This window comes from Delphinapterus leucas, chromosome 9 (genome assembly GCF_059928025.1).
Source record: "Delphinapterus leucas isolate spDelLeu-1000000601 "Yukka" chromosome 9, BTC_Dleu_Yukka2, whole genome shotgun sequence".
NCBI classification, from domain to species: Eukaryota; Metazoa; Chordata; class Mammalia; order Artiodactyla; family Monodontidae; genus Delphinapterus; species Delphinapterus leucas.
Window position 1 is genome coordinate 20,039,883 of NC_143137.1, and position 12,162 is coordinate 20,052,044.

The following is a 12,162-nucleotide window of genomic DNA, read 5'->3' on the forward strand; positions in this document are numbered from 1 at the left end:
TTCTGCTGAAAGATCAGCTGTTAACCTTATGAGGATTACCCTTTGTGTTATTTGTTGTTTTTCCCTTGCTCCTTTTAATATGTTTTCTTTGTATTTAATTTTTGACAGTTTGATTAAATTGTGTCTTGGCGTGTTTCTCCTTGGATTTATCCTGTATGGGACTCTGCATGCTTCCTGGACTTAACTATTTCCTTTCCCATATTAGGGAAGTTTTCAACTATAATCTCTTGACATATTTTCTCAGTCCCTTTCTTTTTCTCTTCTTCTTCTGGGACCCCTATAATTCAAATGTTGGTGCGTTTAATGTTATCCCACAGGTCTCTGAGACAGTCCTCAGTTCTTTTCATTCTTTTTTCTTTATTCTGCTCTGCAGTAGTTATTTCCACTATTTTATCTTCCAGGTCACTTATACGTTCTGTTGCCTCAGTTATTCTGCTATTGATCCTATGTAGAGTATTTTTAATTTCATTTATTTTGTGTTCATCGTTGCTGGTTTCATCTTTAGTTCTTCTAGGTCCTTGTTAAATGTTTCTTGCATTCTGTCTATTCTATTTCCAAAATTTTGGATCATCTTTACTATCACTATTCTGAATTCTTTTTCAGGTAGACTGCCTATTTCTTCTTCATTTGTTAGGTCTGGTGGTTTTTATATTGCTCCTTCATCTGCTGTGTGTTTTCCTGTCTTCTCATTTTGCTTATCTTACTTTGTTTGGGGTCTTCTTTTTGCAGGCTGCAGGTTCGTAGTTCCCGTTGTTTTTGGTGTCTGTCCCCAGTGGCTAAAGTTGTTTCAGTGGGTTGTGTAGGCTTCCTGGTGGAGGGGACTAGTGCCTGTGTTGTGGTGGATGAGGCTGGATCTTGTCTTTCTGGTGGGCATGTCCACGTCTGGTGGTGTGTTTTGGGGTGTCTGTGGCCTTATTATGATTTTAGGCAGCCTCTCTGCTAATGGGTGGGGTTGTGTTCCTGTCTTGCTAGGTGTTTGGCATAGGGTGTCCAGCACTGTAGCTTGCTGGTCGTTGAGTGAAGCTGGGTGTTGGTGTTGAGATGGAGATCTCTCTCTGGGAGATTTTCGCCATTTGATATTATGTGGAGCTGGGAGGTCTCTTATGGACCAGTGTCCTGAAGTTGGCTCTCCCACCTCAGAGGCACAGCACTGACTCCCGGCTGCAGCACCAAGAGCCTTTTATCCACATGGCTCAGAATAAAAGGGAGATAAAGTAGAAAGAAAGAAAGAAAGGGAGGGAGGAAGGAAGGAAGGAAGGAAGGATAAAATAAAATAAAGTTCTTAAAATAAAAAATAATTATTTAGAAAAAAAATTTTTTATTAAAAAAAAAAACGGACGGATAGAACCCTAGGACAAATGGTGAAAGCAAAGCTATACAGACAAAATCTCACACAGAAGAATACACGTACACACTCACAAAAAGAGGAAAAGGAAAAAATCATAAATCTTGCTCTCAAAGTCCCCCTCCTCAATTTGGGATGATTCGTTGTGTACTCATGTATTCCACAGATGAAGGGTACATCAAGTTGATTGTGGAGATTTAATCCGCTGCTCCTGAGTCTTCTGGGAGAGATTTCCCTTTCTCTTTGTTCGCAAAGCTCCTGGGGCTCAGCTTTGGATTTGGCCCCGCCTCTGCGTGTAGGTCGCCGGAGGGCGTCTGCTCTTCGCTCAGACAGGACGGAGTTAAAGGAGCAACTGACTCGGGGGCTCTGGCTCACTCAGGCCGGGGGGAGGGAGGGGTGCAGATGTGGGGCGAGCCTGCGGCGGCAGAGGCCGGCGGGGCGTTGCACCAGCCTGAAGCGCGCCGTGTGTTCTCCCGGGGAAGTTGTCCCTGGTTCACGGAACCCTGGCAGTGGCGGGCTGCACAGGCTCCCAGGAGGGGAGGTGTGGATAGTGACCTGTGCTCGCACACAGGCTTCTTGGTGGCGGCAGCAGCAGCCTTAGCGTCTCATGCACGTCTCTGGGGTCCACGCTGTTAGCCGCGTCTGTGCCTCTGCTTCTTAGAGTTTGCTGTCAGCCTTAAGCTTCCTCTCCAGAAAGACAGCTGCACTTCTGATTGCTTTGCATGTTGCCTAGTCTTTCCTTGAAGCTGGTACTCCCAACAGCCCTGAGGAAGCCGGGGTGGCAGAATGAACTGGGAGTGGGTGAAAACAGTCTCTCAGTTTCTCCGAAGTCATTGGAGTGAAAAATGGCTATCTCAGTTCTGCCTGGTAGAATGGAGCCCGCCGGCTGATAAACTGCATTAGAGAAAGCAGGCTGCGTCCCTCAGGCAGCCCTAGGCTACCCTGTACTGTGCTGGCTTCCACCCCGTGGGCCACGGACCCTTGGTGGTAAGGGATTGTGGAGATGGAGCAGGAAGCCGGATCAGAAGAGCCAAGGAAAGACCAGGACTAAAAGTAAGGGCCAGACCCAGGAGACGCCCAAGGGACAGAGGTGAGTGTGGAGGCTCTAGTCAGATGATGGAGGCCAGGTGGGCTCTGATAAACCGTAGCCAAGGATGAAATCAGCAGGTGGGCAGTGGGGCAAGCAGCTCAGCTAAAGGAAGGACCGAAATGAGGACATCTTATAAGTGAGTCACCTCCACTTAGGTCTGTGTGCTTCCTGCTGATCTGTTTGAAGAGAACAAAGAGTTACTCGACTGTAAAGGGGAGCATGGGGTCAAGACCTTGATAAATGAGGCCGGATCCTAACATGAAGTTATTCCATTCCAAGATTAGTGTACCTAACTCTTCATTTCAAAAATGTAAACGACACCTCCAGTCTGTGGTTTCCTCCAAAATAGAATACCTCAAGATCAGTCCCTGTAGAGGAATTTGCCCTGGCAGAACGTGTCAGCGTTCTTGAGGACAGTGCATTTTCTGACCCCTTGTACTCGGATTTATGTTAGACCAGGGCTCAAGTACATCCCAGTTCTTTGAGTATTAAGAGCACCTGGAAACATATTAGGAGCTGTCACTTTAGAAACCAGAATTCTTGAAAGAAAAACCTAGTGCCAGAGCAAGCTGTACTTTATCATTGTTTTCAGATGAGCTATAAATTCCATGTAAATGGTTTCATAGACTCAGAAGCTGTTAGAGCTAGAAGGACATCGAAATCTTGTAACCTAAACATCTTTTCACTTGGAAAAATTAACAGCGAGAGAATTTCAGTGATCTGTAGATGGGGCAGAGTCCAGACCAGGATAGTGTGATGCCAGACGCAGTACGCTGTTCCCTATAACATCAGATCACAGACATGGGTGATCTGAATCACCTGGGGAGTTTATTTAAAATGCACATGCCTGGTCCATCCCCAAGAATCGGATTCAGGTCTGAGGTGGGACCTGAACATCTGAACTTCCAACAAATTCCTCAGGCACCTCTGTCCACGGAGTCTGAGAACCACAGCTCTGGAGCCCATTGGCCTGAACTGCATGAGAGGTCTTCAACCTCTCAGAGGTCCTGCCAAGGCTCCCCGCTTTCGGGAGATACGGAGCTGCTGGTCACTGCCTACCGGGTCTGAGCCACCTGCAGAGGTCTGATCAGACTCACTAGTTCCTTTCTCAACCTCGGGAACAAATCAGAAGATGTCTTGGACAGAGCGCAGGAGTCTCTGAAAAAGAAGTTCTCTTCTCCCGTCCTCTTGCCCCCACTGAAACTGTAGGTGCTCGCAGATGAGGGACCACACCCGGTTTTCCTGGGAGAAAAGCACCGGCCTGGGAGGAGAGAGGCACCAGCCGAGGAAACAGTCCCCTGACCAGCTCACAACTGTGACTGGACCGTTCCTTGGCTCTGCTGCTTCCAGTCACCCTGCTCCCCCACCCCTGCACCCACATCAGAGGCCCGCCTCCCTAAGCACATTGCTTCTGGTGGACACAGATGCCCACCTTCAGGGAGCGCGAAGATAAATCAAGAAGGTTCACTTTCTGGGAAGGCTCACGGGAGTGTGCTTTTATTGTGTCTGAAGGCTTCTTTATTATCACAACCTAATGACATTTATTAATCGCCCAGCTGGGCTGCTTATCCCCAGGAGGACGCGTGAGCGGTCCAGAAGAGCTTTCCCATCCTTCCGTGGGGCTGCCCTTCGCATTCGGAGTCACATCAACGCAAACTAAATTCCAAAGTTTAGATTTCTTATCCCAGCCTCTTCCATCATAGGAATCCTTTTCTAAACTGCTTTCTGAGGGTAATAGTTGCTTTATGGCATTTTCTTTTTTTTTTTAATCTGGGTTCAATAGAAGAAGTATTACCATGGTAATAGACTTTCATTTTTCTTAATAGGCACTTCTTTTCTAGTACTTATGCTTCAAGAGTTAGAAGTGCAGTATGTTTGTGTTTTGTCTGTTATTACAGCAAGTTGTATAAACAGTTAATTACTTGTAACTTAATTTGAATATCACACAGAGCATGTATTATAAGAAGAGATGAAAGTAGACCAGGCCTAAAAAAGTTAAGCTGCGTTTCCTTCAAAGTGGAAAGAATAAAGAACAGCACTTGGTGGGGGGAGGAGACAGATACTGAAAACAAAATAAGTTAGCTAATCAGATTTTCCGGTGGCCAGGAGTAGTACTTGGTGCACAGGCAAAGCATGCGTTGTGCTTCTCATAAATTGAATTTATTGATTACTTTCCCTTCTTTCTCACTTAAAATCTTCTCCTTCTGTCTCTCTCACTCCCTGTTCCTCCTGGGAGGCTCCATTCTCTTCCACTCCCCACTTTTCCTGTCCCTCCTTAGTGAAAACTCAGGTATGTCAGGACATATTTCCATTTTAGTTTTCTCCCTGTAAACCTTACCCCTGTAAGCATTCCTTCTTCCATACCGAACTTTACTAGGTCTTTGAAATCTTGGTAAGATGCTGGGTAAGCTCAGACAGAGACAAGCACTCTGAACGATATCCTTTTTAAAAAAGACCAATTTTTATTGTCATGATGGTTGCGAGCAATCCAGGGTTGCCCTAATTCCTCTTAAATATATTGAGAGAACAAGTAGCTGACACACTGCTACGATAGTCGCCCCTCCAAGAAAGCTGTAATTCAAAAAACAGTTGATGAGATTACTGTATAACAAAAATATTAGAGGAAAACAATTAAGATCGTCTTAATCAATCGAAGTGACACACAGCCTCTGGTCCCCAGGGGATCTGCTCCTGTCTGACACGGGGGGCTGCAGGTCCTTCCTTCCTCAGTGGCTGGAATCAGAGAGACTTGGGAAAAGAGCAGTGTGGGTGCCTGAACCATTCTCTCCTTTTATTAATTTACCCAGCCATTTATGAAAGGTGTTTCTGCAGGCCCCAGTACGTGAACGATGAGCAAACGCTAGGAATTTCTTTCTCCACAGTAAGTGTTAGCAGTTCCTCAAATGAAGGAAGCAATTTTGTAAATCTTCTCCCTCATTCTTTGGGGAATTTCCTATGTTAATTTATGCAGCGTTAAATTTATGCAGTGTTGAAATTCAGCCCAACAGCAGCGACTTACAGAACCGATACAGAGATGGTAAGAGAACCTGTAGGTGGCAACTGACTGGTACAGACCCTGCCAGGCCTCAGGATCCCTCCAGCCAAAGTTCCTTAGGCCTGTATTTGGGCAGGTTTTATTGCATAGTTGTGATACAGTAAAAGCACAGAATGTTTTACCAATTAATTCATCTAAAAAGTTTTTCAACGTGACGTTTGTTAATATCTCTGACAGAAATGAGGTGGTTTTGTACCGCCTCTGGCCCCCATTGGGAGCAGCTGAGTGCAGTTTGACAACATGTGTATAGACCAGCCCTGGGAGACACAGCCTTGCCCCCGTGTCTTCAGGGAGTCACCCAGGAATCAGGTGAACTGCCATGCTCTCTTTGAGGATGTGATTTTTAATACTCATAGCAAGGTATTTTGTGAATGTGGTTACTTCTCTGTGTTTTATATTTGTTCAAAAATTTTCTTCTAGTGTCTTCACGGCAGACTGGCCCACGATCTTCACAGCAGCCAGAGTCCAGCTCCTCTCTCTTATGAGAGTCTGACATTCTTAGCATTATATGGCCTGGCTGAAAATGACCCTTCCATATTTGGTTGGGGTGGCAGGGAGGAGAAAAGTAAAAAGATTTCCTAGACCCTTGTGAACACTTTAACTGCTGCTTTTAATTATGTGTGGTCACTGCGGATTATTCTGCAACATTTGAAAAGAGGTGTGTTGTCACACGGATGTCACTATAGCCATGAGACCTAAATTGTAGAATGAGGCACAGCCATTTGGTTTTGACCAGGCAGGTAACAGCTTATAGTTCCCATTGGTATGTTGAAGTAAGTAGCGAGTATATAACCCACAAAGTGGCCTCACTCACAAAGTGATCATTTTCTTTAGTAATGAAGTGCCCTCGCGTGGCCCCAGTGTAGAGAGCTGCTTTATACTGACTTCTGTTTTGTATTAATAAATAATGTTGTGGCGAGGTTGTCTATATATCTGGAGTTTATAGAGCTTCCTGTCTGCATAGTTGGACTTTCACAGGTCAAGTCACAAGGGTCTGAGGATAAATGATACTGTGACGTTGCCTGGTCTGACACTTACATGGTAAGTGCTCGATTTTTAAATTCTCCAACAAATACAGATGAGTTTGAGAGGAGCCTCATATTCTGGTGTTCTACAAGATGACTCTCTGCTGAGTGGAGTCTTCCACTTAATCTACTTTGTCTTTCCGGTTTTCTCTAGATGCATCTAGCTTTTCTAATTTATTCAATCCTTCCTCCTTGACTGCATCATTGTCTTTTCTGACCATTTCTATATGCGTCCTCTACAAACTACTTTGTCTGCTTTTATATCTGTTCTTCTTTTGTGCACTATGGACGTAGCCTTCTTAGAAGCCTGTAAAATCATGAATACCTTAGGATAACCTTTAGGATAAGCTATTCATCCTGTGTTTCTGTGACCCAATATGCTTATCTGTCTTTCCCCTTTTCCTTTTCTGCCCCTTTATTTCAATCTGTTTTCTTCATCTCTGACCTTAAATCTTTAGCTCTAAAGACCTTTGACCTGTTTCCCAAGCCTGCAACTTCCCTCTAGACATTTCCTTCCGAGATGTCTCGTCATCTTCCCAGACTCCCAAACCCCAAATTTATCTTCCTCATTCCCAAGATGACTCCTCCCACTGACTTCCCTGTTTCTCTTGGTCACACCACCTTTCTCCCTGTCAGAGGCGTCACCATACCTAAGGTCTCATCACTGCTTTTTTTCCTTCCCTTGTCTTTCTATGACTCTATTTCTTGCTCCATAGCTTCGTTTCTAATCTGTCTCCTCCCCGGTTTCCCACCTCCAGACTCTCCTCCATTGGATCCATTGTGCTAAGGAAGTCTGGGTAACCTTCCTAAATGACATTTTCCTATTAAAGACATTCATTGGATTCCTAGGTTTTTTCAGTGGCAAAAAAGGAGGTATCTCAGCCTGACATTCACAGTGGGCCCTTTTTATACTCTTTTCCTTGGAACGTGCTGAGTGCCTACCCTTTCCTCTTGCTAGGCCTGTCTCTCTCCTGCATTCTTCATCCCATACATACTGGGCTTTTTCCCTCCTCTGAATCTTTACCAGTGCTTGTCCCCCTCATCCCTCCCTACCTTCTGTCTATATTCTATCCATAGTGAAAGGTCATCTGAGGATCCTTCCCTGATCACCCCAGCTGCAGAGAGTTATCCTCTTCTGAAATAGGCAGCACCACTCTGCTTTTGAACTAATACCTTCTCTGTAAGAGTACTCAAATAATTGGGAAATAGGAGAAAGACAAAAAATTACTTTGTCCTATATATTCTTTTGTTCTTCTTGAATTTTATACTGTGTGCATGTAGTGCTTATTTAGTAAAATAAAATTTTAACATATATTTAGCAAATGTATTTTTAGAAATAGCAAGTTATTACTCTGTATTATGCATTAATTTTCCATGAACATGTGTATTGGTTTCCCCATATCACCTAACTCAGTACAATGAGTACCTAGTAGGAGCTCAGTTAAGAAGCTGGGTGAATAAGTGGCTGGAAGGGTGAGGGATGGAAGGAAGAAGGCAAGAACAAATAAGAGGCAGTCTTGGGCCTGACCTAGCTCTTCTTCCTGAGTAGTTTCAAAACTGAAGGGGAAAGGATCACTTTTGCCTTCTTATAGTTTCCTAAGAATGGAGACAGTTTATCTCCTTCCCCGGCTAGTTAGAGTCTTAATCTGATAGTTAAGAATTTTTTCTGTCTAGGATTTTATATATAGAAAATCCTAGGAACTCAACCAAAAAAAAACTGTTAGAATTGATCAGCAAATTCAGTGAAGTTGTAAAATACAAAATTAACATACCAAAATGAGTAGTGTTTCTATACACTAACAATGAATGTTCTGAAAAAGAAATTGATCCCATTTATAGTAACATCAAAAACAATAAAATGCTTAGCAATATATTTAACCAAGGAGATCAAAGATCTCTACTCTGAAAGCTATGAGACATTGATGAAAGGGATCAAAGAAGATACAAATAAATGGAAAGGTATTCCATTTTCACGGATTAGAAGAATTAATACTGTAAAAATGGCAATACTACCAGATGCCATCTGTAGATTCAGTGCAATCCCTATCAAGATGCCAATGGTATTTTTTTATATGGAAATAGAAAAAAACACTCCTAAAATTTATTTGGAACCACAAAAGACCCTGAATAGCCAAAGAAATCCTGAGAAAGAACAACAAAGCAGGAGGCATCACACTTTCTGATCTCAAACTATACTATAGAGCTATAGTAATTAAAACAGTATGGTACTGGCATTAAAACAGACACATAGACCTCAGGAACAGAATCGAGAGCCCAGAAATAAACCCAAGGATGTACAGTCAACTAATATTTGACAAGGGAGACAAGAATACTCAATGGAGAAAGTCTCTTCAATAAATGGTACTGGGAAAATTGGATATTCACATGTCAAAGAATAAAACTAGACCCCTATCATGTACCACACACAAAAATTGATTAAAGACTTAACTGTAAGAAACCATGAAGCTCTTAGAAGAAAACATAGGATCAAAGCTCCGTGACCTGGGTATTGGTGATTACTTTTTGGAAATCATATGTAAAGTACAAGCAACAAAATCAAAAATAAACAAGTGGGACTACATCAAACTGAAAAGCTTGTGTACAGCAAAAGAAACCAACAAAGTGAAAAAACAACCTAGAGAATGGGAAAAAAATATTTGCAAACCATGTTTCTGATAAGGGGTTAATATCCAAAATGTATAAAGAACTCATACAACTCAATAGCAAAAACAAAAAAAATCCAATTAAAAAATGGGCAAAGGATCTGAATAGACATTTTTTCTTCAGAGATGTGTGAATGGCCAACAGGTGTATGAAAAGATGCTCAACATCACTAGCCATTAGGGAAATGCAGATTAAAACCACAATGAGGTATCACCTCATGGCTGAATGGCTGTCATCAAAGAGACAACAAATGCTGGCATAGATGTGGAGAAAAGGCAACCCTTGTGCACTGTTGGTGGGATTGTAAATTGGTATAGCAACTATAAACAGTATGGAGGATCCTAAAAATATTAAATATAAAACTACCATATGATCCAGCAATTCTACTTCTGGGAATATATCCAGAGGAAACAAAAACACTAACTTGAGAATACATCTGCACTCCCATGTTCATAGCAGCATTATTTACAATAGCCAAAACATGGAAACAACCTGTGCTTATCAATAGATGAATGGATAAAAAAAAGCTGTGGTATATATATAGACAGTGGAATATTATTCAGCCATTAAAAAAAACCCAAGGAAATCCTACCATTTGCTACAACATGGGTGGACATTGAAGGTATTTTGCTAACTGAAATAAATCTGACAGAGAAAGACAAATACTGTATGATCCCACTTATATGTCAAATCTATATACAAAAAACAAAACATCAAGCTTATAGACAAAGACATAAGATTTGTGGTACAAGAGGCAGCAGGGGGCGGGGGGAGAGGTGTAGGAGGAAGGAATTGGAAGAAGGTGGTCAAAGGTACAAACTTCCAGTTGTAAGATAAATAAGTACTATGGACGTAATGTACAACATGACGACTATAGTTAGCACTGCATTATGATATAGCAAAGTTGTTAAGAGAGTGGATCCTAAGCGCTCTCAATACAGTGATAATTTTTGTCTTTTCTTTTTTTGTATCTAAATGAGATGATGGATGTTAACTAAACCTATTGTGACAATCGTTTCAGAACATATTTAAATCAAACCGTCATGCTGAACACCTTAAACCTTTTACAGTGATATATGTAATTAATTCTCAATAAAACTGGAAAAAAAATTCTTCCTGTCTACTGTTCCTCACCCACACCCACACAAATAACTAAATAGAATGTAGGGGCCATTTTTGTAATTTGGGAATACATACTTAGATCTGTGTAGCTCCACCCAGCATTATGAGTTCAGGAACATCTGCATTCTGCCTAGTGTGAGCAGGGGTTTCAGGGGGAGCATCTTGTCTTCAGTTGAGAGGTTCCCTCTCCGCCCCACTCCACCCCTGCCCCCTTAGCAGTAGCTTTCCCCCAGTCTCTGCAGCCACTAGAAATGCTCCCACACATCCCCAAATGTCCAGGGTAGTGAGACGGCACGCACACTCCCCACTATGCCCCCCACTCTCACAGTCCAGGGCATGTTCACCCTTAGGGCTCAGTTTGATATGGTGGGGGGAGGGGTCATTTGGAGATGATACATGATTAAGCAATGATGTTCGTTAAAGGTAGTCATATTTCAAGACCAGGGAGCATATGCCTTGCTATATGTGTTTTTGAGGTAGATCTTTGAAAAGCAACACAAACAGTACTAAATAGCTACTGCCCATTTTTGGTCCCCTCCTCCTGGTGGTAAATCTTATTTTTCTATTTCTCTTTCAGAGCATGCTTGAGAAGGGAGGATAAAATCAACTTTTAGAACAAGCAGAATTCCTTCAGCGTTAATTCCAGAGGTGGAACATTTTTTTTTTTCCTAGTAAGAAAGCAACTCATTTAAAGAGAAGACCATTAAAGAGAAGCATCAGAGAGCAGATTCAACAGAAGCATATCACAGTTTGATCAGCAACAGTTTGAAAAGCCAAGGCCTAGATCAGGGATCAGCCATCAAGGGCTTGCTACAGTGTTAATAAATCCATTTATGATGATTAAAAAGAAAGGCAGTCCTCTCCACCTTCTGTGGACTTTCTATTCAACTTCCTCTTCTAACCAAGCTCCATCATTGGATGAACCTGCCCTCCCACAAAGCTGGGAGTTGGGATCGAGGGCTGAGGTCACTGGGGTGGGGAGAAGAGAAGGCCAAACCCCTCCATCTCGGTCCAGCAGTGCTGGGTGGAATTGGCTAGGCTGTGACATGTTGGGTTTCTCTCTTTTTCTTTTCTCCCTTAACTATATAAGAGCTACTTTATTTTAACTTATTATGGTGATCATGTAAGAAGACAAAAAGGAGAGAAAATGTACCTCTTTTACTGGAATAATGTTTCTGATTATGAGTGAAATAAGGCATTTTCTATCAACATGAAGGCAACCTTGGCTTCTGCAACCTCTCGTCTATCATGAATACTGACATCTTTACTTCACTCACTATCAATAATAAATATATTTTCTGATGAAGACTGTCACTGTAGTCTGGGGCCTCGCGTGTTTTTGTTTTTTCCAGGTTAGATGGTTATACTTATGGGAATTGAGTTGATTTATATTGTTATTAATTTGTATTTGTGTGGTGCCTTTACTCTAAAAAGCTCCAACACACTTTGCAGATCCTCAGACAGGCAAGAGATGCTTATAATTTACCTCTCAGGTACGTAACATTCAGTAAGATCTTTACAAATTGCATGAACCTTCCTTTCTTTGGGATGACCAAAATCATCCTGCCTGGGGCAAGCACTAGATTAGATAACCTTGGTTAGGAACTTCTGACCCTGCAATACTAGGAAAATGTTAAAAGGAAAAAAAAAAATTGACCCTGAGACTTGATGAAATTGGAAAGAAAAGAAAAACTTCCTGATTATAACTCTCACTTTTCTACCAGAGGACTGGTGCTTCAACACTGGAAGTTGGAAATGAGCATTCACACCAAATGGAAAGATCTTTCTGGGAAATAGATGAAAAAGAGAATGCTAGTGATCTGTGATGTCATCTGAATATCTTTTGTCATGTAGAATTTTT

The 12,162-nt window shown here is 42.2% G+C and overlaps 1 protein-coding gene across 3 annotated transcripts in view; it reads left to right on the forward strand.

Annotated features, from left to right (window-relative positions):
- Positions 1–12,162, forward strand: part of CHCHD3 (coiled-coil-helix-coiled-coil-helix domain containing 3) — a 316,341-nt gene that overhangs the window by 283,347 nt on the left and 20,832 nt on the right. The window contains exon 8 of one of the 3 annotated variants that reach the window (XM_089917385.1): positions 5,668–10,864. The exons of 1 other annotated variant lie outside the window; for it this stretch is intronic. In XM_089917385.1, the coding sequence (XP_089773511.1) occupies positions 5,668–5,673 (6 nt within the window). In that variant the 3' untranslated portion in view covers positions 5,674–10,864. One more of the 3 variants, XM_022580882.3, reaches the window with a different exon arrangement.